The sequence below is a fragment of the Acanthochromis polyacanthus genome, chromosome 12 (assembly GCF_021347895.1).
Source record: "Acanthochromis polyacanthus isolate Apoly-LR-REF ecotype Palm Island chromosome 12, KAUST_Apoly_ChrSc, whole genome shotgun sequence".
NCBI lineage: Eukaryota > Metazoa > Chordata > Actinopteri > Pomacentridae > Acanthochromis > Acanthochromis polyacanthus.
In genome coordinates, this window is record NC_067124.1 from 32,705,416 (window position 1) to 32,719,583 (window position 14,168).

General features: G+C 41.2%; 1 protein-coding gene and 1 long non-coding RNA gene across 2 annotated transcripts in view; both read left to right on the forward strand.

Moving 5' to 3' along the window:
- The first annotated feature begins 735 nt into the window (after positions 1 to 735).
- LOC127536605 (uncharacterized) lies at positions 736 to 2,735 on the forward strand. The gene is made up of 3 exons (XR_007945697.1): positions 736 to 861; positions 2,402 to 2,474; positions 2,659 to 2,735. It is a non-coding gene; the product is annotated as an uncharacterized LOC127536605 (long non-coding RNA).
- Positions 2,736 to 3,091: 356 nt separating this feature from the next.
- The window catches only part of kmt2bb (lysine (K)-specific methyltransferase 2Bb), a gene marked incomplete at its 5' end in the record, with an annotated part of 28,224 nt that continues 17,147 nt past the window's right edge, over positions 3,092 to 14,168 (forward strand). The window contains 16 exons of the mRNA XM_022202224.2: positions 3,092 to 6,200; positions 6,309 to 6,490; positions 6,829 to 6,948; positions 7,091 to 7,277; positions 7,636 to 7,867; positions 7,952 to 8,019; positions 8,134 to 8,391; positions 9,339 to 9,445; positions 10,478 to 10,603; positions 11,356 to 11,469; positions 12,029 to 12,175; positions 12,257 to 12,349; positions 12,437 to 12,554; positions 12,665 to 12,778; positions 13,466 to 13,650; positions 13,823 to 13,924. Of these exons, the coding sequence (XP_022057916.2) occupies positions 3,092 to 6,200; positions 6,309 to 6,490; positions 6,829 to 6,948; positions 7,091 to 7,277; positions 7,636 to 7,867; positions 7,952 to 8,019; positions 8,134 to 8,391; positions 9,339 to 9,445; positions 10,478 to 10,603; positions 11,356 to 11,469; positions 12,029 to 12,175; positions 12,257 to 12,349; positions 12,437 to 12,554; positions 12,665 to 12,778; positions 13,466 to 13,650; positions 13,823 to 13,924 (5,262 nt within the window). The remainder of the gene's footprint in view (positions 6,201 to 6,308; positions 6,491 to 6,828; positions 6,949 to 7,090; positions 7,278 to 7,635; positions 7,868 to 7,951; positions 8,020 to 8,133; positions 8,392 to 9,338; positions 9,446 to 10,477; positions 10,604 to 11,355; positions 11,470 to 12,028; positions 12,176 to 12,256; positions 12,350 to 12,436; positions 12,555 to 12,664; positions 12,779 to 13,465; positions 13,651 to 13,822; positions 13,925 to 14,168) is intronic.

Below are 14,168 nucleotides of genomic sequence, written 5' to 3' on the forward strand. Positions count from 1 at the left end.
ATTCATCAGAATAATTTAAAAGTCATGGTTAAAACCCTTTATTTTGATTTATGATGCAATTGTCTAACTAAATTAAACATAAAAAATATTACCAATAATACTATAAATGATGCAAATTTATCAGACTAAGTTAAATATCAAGGTGTATACCCTGGAGTATTATTTGTTAATGTGAATTTACCTAAGTAATTTTAATATTATGGTTAAACCCCACAAAATGAAATGTAATAAAAACTAATCTGACCAATCTAAATGTTAAAGTTAACAAAATGAACAATGGATTAAGTTTAGTTTTCAGTGTCAGTGGGATGAATATTAATGCAACAGTAAAGTTTGACTCACATTAAAGTGGCCTGACATGTGACCTGTTCAATTTCTGAATGAAGTTTTGACATACAACCACCATGAGCGGTCGACCCACTTCCCTCTCCCAGAGAACACTCACCGAAAAACTTCCTTTCCCATGCTGCACTGCGGCTCCCCCCTCCCATCTCGCGCCTTCCCTCTTGTCTCTCCTCGAGCTGCTAGCCGTCGGTGTGTGTTGTTGTTGAAGCAATGATGGCGGCAGCGGGATGCGGATCAGCAACCGCGGCTGCCGTAGGAGGCCAAGGTGGAACCGCTACTGCCAGAGGTCGTTTTCCCGGTCGGCCTTGGTCATCACGCAGTCGTTTGCGCTCTGAGAAGCGATGGCAACTCGGACGATCAGGCTTAGAAGCTGATGATGTGACTAACGGAGGGCCAAGGCCCGCAAACCTGGTTCTATCGTTAAACGAAGACCAGTCTCACTTACGCTTACTTGGGATAGAGGCAAGCCACAAGATCCTTGGCCAGGCTGGATACAGCTCTAGTGGGAGTGAAGAGGTGAGGTCCCAAACCGACCCAGGAGTTAGTATCTTTATTTCATCTTCTCCATTTTGTGTGATCGTTAGTGTGCAAGAATGCGTGCTGTACACAGCAGTGTGACTGGTTAGTGCCATGGAGAAATGTCAACATCCTTTTGCTAGGCTAACTTTAGCTTTAAACTCGCTAAGCTAACATTACATGCTAACTAATGTTAGCACAGTGCAGCTTTCCATTACATTTAATGAACAGTCGTAACAGAAAATATCACTGCAACCAAGCAGCAAAGCTGTTGTGTTACATTAGCACTGCTGTCTCAGTTACTCTCATGGAGGTACATATATTAGTTGTTGAAAACAAAAGAAACCAGAATATATATTATTTAAGCTGGTCAGCAAGAACGCTAGTTTGTAAACAGGCAGCGTAATTGTTTTATCTATGGCCCGCTCGTTATCGAGCTGTGTAGCAGCTAGCTGGCTAATAGCGAACACAAAGAACGGGAAGGCTAGCGCCTCCGTACTCTGCACAGAGGCTAAATGCTAACTGTTTTCATACGCTGTCCAGATGTGTGCAGAGTTGTCCGCTTAGCTAACATTAGACAGAATTTATATGTCATACATTTGTCTGCCTTAGCTACCTGCTACATAGATACTCAGAGAACGAATTTTTATGTTTGACTATGTGGCCTCTTTCTAGTCAGAAATTGAATTTCAGTGTTTAGAGAGAATGGGATGGCTAACTGCTAGCTACTGTTACTGAACACGGCAGGTTTAAATGGTGATGCAGAAGTGTGCCAAAGCCAGCGGCACCTGTGTTCAAAGTGTAATTTCTCCAATTCACACGTTGTTGTTAACGCCTAATACTGATCCATGAGACTGGAGCTGTTTGTAGGCTTTCAGTTCCCAGCTGCAAGTATGAAGACGACATGCAGTACTTAAAAGGACTCGTAATTACAGCCCCAGATTTCCCCTGTATTTTCCCTCCCTGAAACGTTAGTGTAGGTGTTCTTCCTAACTGCTCCAGAGAGATTCACACAAAAGTTGTAGAGTTTTGATCTTACATGAAGATCACAAGTAACTGCATCAATACAACTTTATGACGAGTTACCCTGAACAGCTAAATCTTTATTTTGAGTGTTACTAATGAAGACCCTATTCATATCTTATTTTTATGGTCCAGAGATGATGAATGAACGTAGTTGGTTTGAATGTGGAAATGCTTTAACAATCATACAATGTCTGTTGCTTATTTATTTGAAATTTCTTGCCAATAACCCTTTTTTTTTGCAGTTTTGTTACTAGTATTATTATTCTACAAAACCTTTAATCCAATGTGCTAAGATAACGTATGCTGTTTCGTTAGGTATATTGATAGAATCAGCATTATGCTTCACATAATCCATTCTTCAGTGTGACTATCAAATTTCAGTTTTCCTCCATCTGTCCATTACATGATTTATGTAGTAACATTTTAGTTACTGTTTTTGTTAGTGGTTAGCAGTTTCCAGCAGTGTGGTTCTAAGTGCTTTCAAGTGTTAATCTTCTGGATTTTATTTTTCAAGAGTGACGACTTCAGAGGATTTGAAGCTGACAGAAAAAAAGGATCTGTATTGTCTCAACAGAATTCTTCCAAAGGTAAATTAAGAAGCTATAACTGTATCGCATGACACATTTGGTGTAATTTATGAACAAGACACAGATTAAATTTTGAATTAAGCAGGATACACAAGATAAAAGACCATTATTTTTCTTTACCATGTGTACATTTGTAGACAAGCTGTCGGTTTCGTAGTTTTTACTGTATTTTTTTGTCTTGTAGGTGATGCTGTCCACACAAAATCTAAACGACACAGCGAGAAGCTACCGCTTAAAACCGCAGCAATGGAGGCAGCTATCCCATCTGATCCTGTGAAAGATGTGAAGTCCTTAGAGGGAATACACGGCATATCTCTTGAGGCAAAGCCAGGAAAGGATTGCAGGAGAAGTTCGAAAGGAAAAAACACTATGGATCGTCAGTCCACGAAAAGCAAAGCTTCATCAGCAGCACCAAGGATTACTATAAAGTTGGTGGCCAAAAAGAAAGTGAAGACCGTAAAGGAGCCTCAGAAAAAACCTGTGAAGAAGTTGAAGATAAAAGAAGTTCAGGATCAGCCTACAGCCAAGGACATTCAGGGTGACCAAATTTTAAGTGCGCACGTCAAATTAAAAGCTGAACCACATGAGGACAAACAAGGCACAGAAGATAAAGGAGGGGGACTGTACCTACAAGAAGGCGTGGGAGGTCTGCCTTAAAGACAGCAGAGCCCGTATGCCAGACAAGCGCCAAAGTTGTGGTTGATGACCAAAAGTCAGATGAGAAGGAATCGACTGATCAACTTGACACTGTAAAAAAGAGAGGGACTGTAGAGCCAAAACTGAATTCAAAGAAATTAAAGATAAAGAATAAAGACACTGTGGCCGGGCAGGGTTCGGAAATTAATCAACTAGTGACTCGCAGGAGCAACAGAGTCACTAACCCACTCTGTAAAAAAGTTTCAGACACTGCAGCTGAACCAGAAACTAAAACTGACGCCGCTCCGGAAGAGTCCAAGTCAGAAGTTTCACCAACAGTGGAGGCCAAACCGGTGGTGGGAAGGGAGAGACGAAGGCAAAGCAGGAGGCTGAATAAAGATATTACAGTGCCAGAAAACCATGGTCTGTCTTCCACAGAGACGGATAATCCAGCTGTACAACCCGGTGACAGTTTGCCTTTGAAAAACGAAGAAATGAGGGTCCCAAGCTTAAAGCTGATAAGGATCAAAAATCCCAAATATGATCCGCAGGCCAGTGGAAAGAATTCATCTCGAAAGAAAAAGCGAAGAAAATTTGTCTGGAGTTTAACATTAGTGAAGGGAGGAATTCTGACACCGGGTGCTGAAGCCACTCTCAAAGTAACAGCAAAGACTGTGAGTGAGGTGGATCAGTCTGCTCTTTGTGACACCAGCGTCACCACAAATTTAAAAGGAGTGGATAAAAAATCAAAACAGGAGAACACACCGCTGCAACAGAGGGAAAGCACGGACAGCAGTGAGAAGGATGCTCAAAACAAAGCTGATGTGCCAGTTGAGGAAAAGTCAACTTTACAGGTGGAAGTTGAAGTGGAGCAAGTCGCTGAATCACCTGAACAAGACATGATTAAAACGGATTGCGGGAAAGTTGTCCCCCCTCTTCAGATTAAAAAGGTCTCCTCTCCTGGTAAACATAAAAGCTCAAAGCCATCCTTTTTAATTCAGCAGGTTAGCCCTGTGTCTGAAAAGAAAGAGGATGCTTTGAAAGATCCGAGCGAATTAAATGAGGATAAAGCACCATGTCAGGATGTTGAGGCCACACCTACAAGGAGACTAAGGAGACGGATGTCAAGCCTTGATTCACCACAAGCAAAGCCTGTCAGTCAGAAGCCAGTGACCACGCCGAAACGGAGGCTTAGAACGAGTCCAAAGGATGAAGATACTCCACAGGTGCATGTTGAAGATTCTTCTCAGGTTTCAACTGAAGATTCCAGCTCACAAGTTCTTCCTGAAAACTCTTGTCATGTTTTGGCTGAGGAGCCGCCACAGGTGACCAGTGAAAACACCACTGAAGTTCTTGACAAGGATATCTCAAAGATTGCTGACGAACCGTCACAGGTGCCAGAGGAAGTTCCTCCACAGAAGGTGGAAAATGAGGTAGAACCACAGATTGAAGAGGCCAAACCATTGCCTGTGCCTTCCAAACCTAAAAGATGTAGAAATAATAAACTAGGGAAAAAGAAGTCTGTTCAAAGGAAGAAAGCTGTTGTTTCTCCTGAAACTGCTGTCAACACAGAGCTTGTCACAGTTGATGCTCCCAACACAGAGCCTGTTTTACAGGAAGATGCTCAGCCTTTAGTAGAAGAGGTAAGTCAGCCAGAAACACAAGATTGCACTCAGCCAGAGACCAAACAGGACACTGTGTCAGTGGAAGTAGAAGAAGAGCAGATACAGCCTCCAGTAAAAGAGGAAACGGACATTCAGTTGATAGACGGTCAACAGTCTTTGGTGTCGGAAAGTCAACCAAGTGATCTCCAAAGGTCAAGGAAATCTCTCAAAAAAATTAAAAAGAAGCGTAAAAATTTAATTGGGCAGCGTCAGAAACACAGACACAGAAGCAGAGATGGGAAGTTTGCTCCACTTAAACTCACTGAAAGTGAGAAAATTGTTGAGGAAGATGGTGACATTTCCGCTCCACCGGCAGCTACTGCACTAACACCAAGCTCAAAACTTATTGGAGTACATAAAAAGTACAAAAAGAGACAGTCAGGTCTTCAGTTCATTGGAAGTAAACGGCCAAACACAGAAACTAAAATCATTTCTAAGCTGATGGAAATAGAACTTGACAAAAACAGTCTGAAGCAGGAAGAAACGGACACGTTAGTTGATGGCGGGCAGACAGATGTTGTAGATTCTCAGCCTGGGAAGTCAAAGTTCGTCAAAAACATCAAGCACTTCATTATGCCTGTTGTGAGTGCCAGATCCTCACGAGTAATCAAGACCCCGCAAAGGTTCATGGATGATGCTGGAATGTCTGTACTGCCTCGAAGAAACTCTCCAAAGAAGGGTTTACACCTGGGCTTGCAAATACGCCCAGGAAAGAGGCGAGATGATGGCACAGACAGAGCAATATCTCCCATCCTGCCAATTGATGAGGAGGATATATTGAGTGAAGCTCAACTGGATGTCGATCTGTTTTCAGCTCAGGACCTAGAAGACGGCATTGACATAGCCGACAGCTTGTTTTCTGAGAGAAAAAGTGGCAAAAATGAAAAGAAGAAGTCTCTTCTAAAGAACTCTAGTTTCAAATGGCATGTGCCAGAGGTGTCTAGCGAGGAGGCGTATACACTGGACAAATCTCCAGAGAACAAATGTGAGGATCTGTTTTTATCCACTCCTGTTGATAAGCCCCTGGAACTATCTACTGACCTCCTGGATGTTCAAAAGAAGAAAGGTTCTCCCAAGTTTTGCAAGCAAACGGCTCACCTCAAGATGTATCATAGGCTAAAGAAACCTCACATGGGACTTCCCAAAAGCAAAAACCTAACAGAACTGGATAGCGCGAGTAAACCTCCTCAGCCACCTGTTGATTTAGCAGAAGGACTGGATGATGAGGCCATGAGCATCAGCCTTAGGCAACGGAGTACAGGCGCAGAGAAAGAGAAGTCCAAGCTCAAGATAGAAGACCTCGATAGTCCTGGAGTGGTGAGAAAAGTTGCTGTGTGTGTTCGGACTACGAACTCGAAGTCGCTTGTATTACAGCCAGGTGAGCAGGAGGTTTCAGCAGGAAAAGACACTGCCCAGCTTCACTCAGGTAAAAACAACGATTAAAAGCATCAGATAAATTCATGGTAAACATTTTATACTTAACCTAACATGAAAACAAGAGCATGCAACAGACTACTAATCTTTATATCCACAGGAGAGTCGCAGTCAAAAAAGAACTCAAGCACAGGTGAAGGCGATCATCCTCCATCTGTGGAGAAAGGAGCCTCGCAAAGAGCGCGCCTCACTGGTGCAAATAAAAGAATGTTCAATCTCCTCAGGAAAGCCAAGGTCCAGCTCATTAAAATTGACCAGCAGAAACAGCTTAAGTCATCTGGGGTAAGGTCACGATCAACACAAGCATGTTCTCTGTCAATGTAGTCATTAGTTGTACATCGTTAACCCTCCAATCTGGAACCATAGCATTTTGCCCACAGGAATTACCAATACTGGAAAAACACTAGTTTGAGGACTGTCATACAGTTTGAGACTCTGATAAATGGTGTAATTTTCATGTATTTATTTGAAAAAAAGATAGCATACCTTTCAGAGTGCAGAGGGTTAGAACCTGTTACAAAGAAAGAAAAACCTCATATGTAATATGTTTTCTGAAAGATGCACATTAGGTTTTGGGGTGTCTTGTATTGACGCCTTGTTTTTGTTCGTTAACCTTTCAGCTGTTATCTGGCCCTGCCGGAGCCCGGTCTCAAGATAGGACCTCCAAGAGACAAAGGAGGAAGCAGAGGATGCAGCTTGAGTCTAATGTTCCCATCAAGACAGAGCCACCTCAAGGACAAGTAAGAGTACAAATCAATCAGCCTCAGGGGGCGAAGCATCAATCCAGCTAAAAATCTGGTTTCTGTCTCAGGTTTTACCACAAGAAAACCTGTTGTCTTTCGTGCGAATTTCATCACTTTTATGTATATTTTTCCCCCACAGCCACAGCTCATCTCTCCGCTGTGCCAGGAGTTTCGCAGAGCAGGAGGTCCGCGCATCAAACACGTGTGTCGTGCTGCATCAGTGGTACTCGGGCAGCCTCGAGCTCTGGTACCAGATGACATTCCCAGACTCAGCGCCTTGCCACTGCATGAAAGATCTGGGATTTCCCCGACAGCGGTCACAAAAGGTAGATTTGACATGATTGAGGAAGTAACAATGAATTCGCTTTCTTGGAATATCATGTGAGTTGATTGTAATTTTGTGGTAGCAGCACAAGCAGCAGGAAGAGAAACAAAACTGGTTTCGGCTCCTCAGACCTGACAGAGAAGTAGTTTGTGAAGCAGCTCGATTTTTGTCAACAGAAGTGTTTCATATTGATTGAAATCAGACTGGTTTGATCATTTGTTGTAACAGAGAAGTGCATGAAATTGGATGAAATCTGTATAATACATTACTCAGTACATCCCCATTGTTTCTATTTTGATGTGTCTCTAAATCGTAAAAGATATTGGCTTTTCAGTCTTACTGTAATTTTGTTGTTGCAGATGTGGGATCTCCGTCAGAATCCGACAGTCCTGGCCTCTCGGATCTGAAAGTCACAAAGGTCAAGAAGCCGTCAAATTTTGTGAAGCGGAAAGGACTTGGGCCATTTGGCTACCGTTCGAGGCGGTGTGGAGTATGCAAAGGATGCAACCACGAGGACGACTGTGGCAAGTGCATGAACTGCCTCGACAAACCCAAGTTCGGTGGTCCCAATACGAAGCGGCAGTGTTGTGTGTAAGTTCACTTAATTATTACCTGCAGTGGAGCGCAACACGTTGCTCAGAAATAAGAATTCTACGTTTCTTTCTTTACCACAAGGTATAAGAGATGTGATCAAATTGAGGAGAGGAAAGCTCGCAGGTTAAGCGGAAGAACGGCACCCAAAGGTAATTTTTCACTTCAGCATGTAAGCTTCCGGTCACTGTAACACCTCTTACATAACGCTCAGCGCGTCAGCAACAATGCTTCCTCTGCTTGATTTTTTTTATTTTTTTTTTAAGGTTCTTCTAAGCGACGGCGGTCCTCTCTCAGCGGGGGTCATTCAAGTAATGACGAAGGGAACGAGGGTGCTGTGGACTCGCCATCTGGTCTCCAGGGCGACGGTAACAGTCCGTCAGTAAGGAAGCAGCCAAAACGTGTTGTGAAACCCCGTGTCTATTTTGACCTGGTGGATTACGACTCAGATCTAGATGATAAAGCTGTCTCAAGCTCTGCGTCCCCAGCGAGGAGAAGAGGCGTTGGACCCCGTTTCAGTCAAGGTAAATTAACACTTGGAGACCTTATGAGACGGATTATCAAGTGTAATGTTTTCAATGATGCTATAGGTGATAAGTATCTGTTTTAAAATGGTTTATAACTCATTTATCTAACTCCCTAAACTCCAGAAAAGCATGTTGTCTTTTTGAAAAAATGCCGCAATTCATTTTTTCATCACAGCCAGGAAATAAAATGGGAAGAATCTTCAAATTCTCACCTTTCTGATGGTCCTTGAATTTCTAATCCATCGCCTGCTGTTATACCTGTAAACCTAATTTAGCTTAAGATCCAAATTTCATCGCAGTCACTTCATTTTACATTTATACATTAACCAAAATTTGCTGACCAGATTCTGTAGAAATCTAGAAAAATGCTCATTCCCTGGTGCAACCCTGAAACCATCATTGACTCACCTACGTGGGAAAAGTAATGTTACAAATATTCAAGCATTCTAAAGCTGAAATGAAGGGGTGTTTATATAGAAAAGATAGAACACAATTAAAAGGAAACAAATTAAAAGTGCAAGTAGTTTAATATCTGTAGTATGTTGATTCACTATTTTTCCTGTCCTGGAAACACCTGTGGCCACTTGAAAAACATGTTGATTCCAGGTTTATCCATTTTTGTAAGATAAACAGTCAAAGAAATTCAACCTTCATTTTTCCTTTCTTTAAAATTATTTATGGCATTATAATGATATTATGCACAAAAGATATTTTTGAGTTTTTGTCTACTTCTTGCCATGGCCGTGCTGTTTTCATAGAGGTGCAGGACTTTATATTGCAGCAAAAAATGAGCCCACAGTGAATAAAAAAGTCACAGAAGAAGAAAACGCACAGAAACTGCATTGGTTTCAGATTATAAAATGTGTGTTTTTTTTTTATGTGAGGGAACAAAGCCTCGTGCTATGTACTGAATAATATTTATCATTTTTTCCTGTCCTCTGAAGACTTTGTGTCACTGGACGGATTTCTGGGCGACATTTCAGATGAAGAAATCCGGCATCGAAAGTCCAGTTCCCATCGTGTACCAACGGGTCGACGTAAACCTGAGAAGGTGAGTTTAATCGATGCCGACACCTGCGTTGGCCTACACAACTTGGGTTTATGCCAATTTTCTGTTTGATTTTTTTTCTTTCAAAGCTGTCAGTCAGTGGTCTATCTAAGGCTGGCAAACAAGTCTCCTGTCCAGAACACTGCTTAGTACTGTGCTGCAGGAAACATGACTGGATTCGAGGAGGTTATTGTTTTTAATGTGTTCCCAGCAGACAAAGCTTCTGCAAATGTCAACTGCTGACCTTTTACCTGATGTACTTGCTCCACCATTCATGTTCTTCCTTGGCTTTTGTCAGCTTGGTGTGTGTCATGTCATGGATACCTGTGTATCCATTAGAGACAAGTCAGCTCTAGTCAGTTCCAGTCCGCTGAAGTCGATGCTGGCAGTATTTCTTGCCACAAGTGCAACAAGTGTTTTGCATGTGAAAGTGGGAACATAATGTCCCCGTCGAAACATCTACTGAAAGTACATCACATACAGTTGGAGGAATGCACACTCCCTAACTTGTAGTTCATCTCTCCCTGCCCCGGGTGTGTAATGTATGCTAACATCCCAGAGCTAACACATAAAGCTAGCCAAATTATACAAGCATGGGTTAATGATTAAGTGTAGTGAGTAGCCAGCTGGTAGTTTAGTTATAGGTGTGTTCATAAAAGCAGTCTGAAACGTGCAGAGCAGCATTTAAACTGTTGTTTAGAAGTTCACTTTCAGTTTAGAGCGCTGACAGCAGGAGGGAATTCAGTGATTTAGAGGTTACAGGCAAACTCTGTCTTGGCTTTTTTTTTTTTTCTCGACCTTTCTGTAACTATACTGGCCGTGGGAGAAGAAGCACTTTGAACCTTGAGCAAAAGTGACAAGGGAAAGAGAAATGAACAAAAAAATAGCTGACAGTATCTGATTGATGTGTCAGTAGTAGTAGTGGTACCTTTAAAATCTTGATGATGCTGATACTCGGTGTCCGTGCTGACATGTGAATGCATACTCAAATCCAAATTTAAATGTGCTCATATTTACGTTATGGTTGTCTCTTAGGGTCTCTCGTCTCAGAGTCCCTTGGAGCAGACTCCTCCCAGTGTCCTGGCTGCCTTGGCCCACGGATTTGAGCAGCGAGATGTTGAGTCGTCTAAACCTACTCACAAAATCAGGGTTGACTTCAAGGTAGGCCTTTTTTTATTTTATTTACACTACATTACATATGTTGCAGTATAAACATTTCTTGTATTAGTTTAAGAGGTAGAACATCCTCAGAATTTCGGCTGGAGTTGTACATTTTAACAATAAATGCAGATGTGTGAGCTGATATACGAACTGGAGTTAAACACAAGGTATTTAATATATTAGTCGTCCTCAAGCATTATTTATTCCACAAAGGATGCAATTTACTACTTCACATATTATTATATTTGCCCAATAGAGGTCAGTGTTTGTTTCTCATTTCCTACTTGAACCTATTGCAGTATGTGCTTTGTTTTAAAAAGGTTTCTACTAATAAATCAAGTGGTGCTTTTTAACTGAACAACAAATTTTAGATTTATAAAAGTCTTTTCACTGATCGGCAACATGGAAGTATACACAGTAACAGTCAAAAGTTTGGACACACCTCATTCAATGCTTTGTATTCATTTGGATTATTTTCTACATTGTACATTAATTCTGAAGATTAACCCTTTTTTGTTACAATGTAATTCCATATGTATTCTTTAATAGTTTTGATGTCTTCAGTATTAATTTACAGTGTATAAAATAATTAAATATCAACCAATGAATGACAAGGTGTGTCCAAATTTTTGACTGGTCGTGCATTCTTGTTTCTTTATTATTCTCCACGGATATTGGTTAGCAGATACAGTATTATGTTGGTGAGAACTGTGAGCAGTCTTTTCTAATCAGTCATTGCGTCTCTTTTTCAGGAGGACTGTACTTTGGAGAATGTCTGGAATATGGGCGGCTTAAGTATACTGACCTCTGCGCCGCTGATGCCACCCTACGTCTGCTTCCTTTGTGCCAGTAAAGGGCAACATGAGGTAGCTGCTCCTTTTTCTGCTCCATTTTACTTGAAGTACTTGATGTGTTGCTTTGCCATTCTAACCATCTCGTCTTTGCAAACTGTTAGCTAAAAAGGTTTTTACAATTGTGTGGTATATAATTTAACATGGACAGCTTTGAACAGATGCAATGAAGTATATTCTTGAGTCATCATTTTTTTGTGCGCAAGTCATCATATAATCCAAACTAAATTATCTTGCAATAATGTCTAAAATAAGAGAACTGTGCGATGGTGAGAAGACAGACACGTTTATGCTTAACGAAGATGGATACAAAGTAAGAGAAACTTATTGTCAACTGGCTTGGAATCAGTAAAACAGCTGTCCATTACAACATTAAGAAAAAATGCAGAATGGCTCCAGCAAAACCCACAAATGAGGCAAAAAACAGCTGTCACAGTAGTCTAATAGTTATTTCCAAAGCTGTATGTGATACAGATGTGGAAAAAGGATGAATTTCATCATATTTATATGTTGACGTTGTTTGAGGACTATTTTTAATACTGAGGATTCCTTTTTTGTGATTTTCTTGTTACAGATGCTGTATTGCCAAGTATGCTGTGAACCCTTCCACCAGTTTTGCCTTGAACCAGCAGAGCGCCCCTCTGAGGAGAACAAGGAAAACTGGTGCTGCCGACGCTGCAAGTTCTGCCACGTGTGCGGCAGGAAAAACAAGCTCTCAAAGGTACAGAAAGATCGTTTTGTTTGTTTTGCTTTCCCGCTGTTAATGCAGTTCAATCAGCATGTTTTTTCTCCTCTCTCTCAGCCTTTATTAGAGTGTGAGCGATGCCAGAACTGTTATCATGCTTCCTGTTTGGGACCCAACTATCCAAAGCAAAACAAGAAGAGGAAAGCCTGGGTAGGCTGCTTTAAAAAACACAAATTCATGCCAAAGTTCATAATAATCCTGTTGATTTTACGGATTAATGTGGTTGTTTTTGTGCAGGTTTGTATGACATGCATCCGGTGTAAAAGTTGTGGTGTTACACCGGGGAAGAGTTGGGACACTGAGTGGAACCATGACAAAGGACTCTGTCCAGACTGTTCCAAACTCTACGAACAGGGTGAGGGAAGAGTTTTATCTGGACAGAACATTTGGTGATGTGTCGCCTCCTGTATCTACCAACATTAGCTAAATTAAGGCTGATCTTTTCCGAATTCTTCTTTCTTGTAGGTAACTACTGTCCAATCTGCTTCAAGTGTTATGAGGACAATGACTATGACAGTCAGATGATGCAGTGCGGCACCTGTAACCACTGGGTGCATGCCAAGTGTGAGGATCTAACAGGTGATTTGTCGTTACCATCCTCATTGATGGCATACATTTTCTGTGCTCATTAACAGCGGTAAAACAATGCTAAACATCCAACTTCGTGTATTACTGCTATTTCATGCTGAACATGCATATACACAGCCAAGTCCAATAGCAAGTTACTTTTATTGAACTAGTCAGTTTTTTGGATTGGAAATGACATAGATCTTTCTCAAAAGATAAGATGATGTACAAGAGGTATCATTGTGCAAAAAATAATTTCTCGGCTTTTATTTACAGTTAAAGTAACTTTAAGTCAAAATTTGCTTGGGGTATGAATAATTTCGGGCTTGGCTGTAGCTTTACACATGTGCAGTATGTTCACACACCCTGAGGATAACATTTTCTGCTGGTGGAATCATCTGTAGTTGATTTGTACAGATGCACACCCATTGTTCAGCATGCATGTTAACCAAAGAATAATTGCAAAGTTTCACCACCATTTACCGCCTCTGTTATGTTTGAAAGTAATTAAAGGGCCACTCAAAGAGCACAGTCCTCCACCAAATTTAATGCTGTCTATCTATATTTAAAATTTTAAAAGAAAGTGGTTTGGATCTGCACAGAAATTTCAGTTAAACTCTAACCTCTCTGATCTGACACATAATATATGGGGATTTTTAACATTTCACTACATCTCCATGTGAAATGCTCTCATTTCAGATGAACTGTATGAGATCCTGTCCAGCCTGCCAGAGAGTGTTGTGTACTCGTGTCGGCCGTGCAGCGTGACTCAGCCCAGTGCCTGGAGAGAGCTGCTCTACATTGAGCTCAGGTCCGGGGTGGAGAAGGTGCTAGCATGCTTGCTTTCCTCCACCCTCACCCAGCACCTTGTTACCTGCTCACAGGTAGGAGATTTAAATTCTGTTTTTATGAATGAAAAGTAATGTGACAGATGTGAGATGTGAAATTTACAAATCATTTACTGTAATTACTAGTTTTCTGTAGTTTACAAGCGCTTAAGCAGTACTGAAACCTGTGAAATAAAGCATGTTAAATATGCTCTGGTTTCTGCTGCAGTGTGAAAAGTTGGTTGACCCTGACAGTGGAATAGAAGGACAGCCTGCCTGTGATCTCCGAGCTGTAGGCAAGAAGTTTGACAAAGGCCTTTATACTACATTGGTGAGTACATAACCTCTTCATGCATGCACTAAAGGAGTTTAATCTTTGACCTCTGCGACCAAAGATTAAAATCTGTGTTCATGTTATGGCACTTTATTGATATTAAGTTCTGAAGGTCAGATAAGAATGATGCATAAAATAATGTAGGACATATTTGTAAACATTCTTGCATTATACAGTTTTGAACCTTGGATTCCGTAAATGTTTATAAGGTTTTGAAACCATGCACGTAACAGTGAGTCTT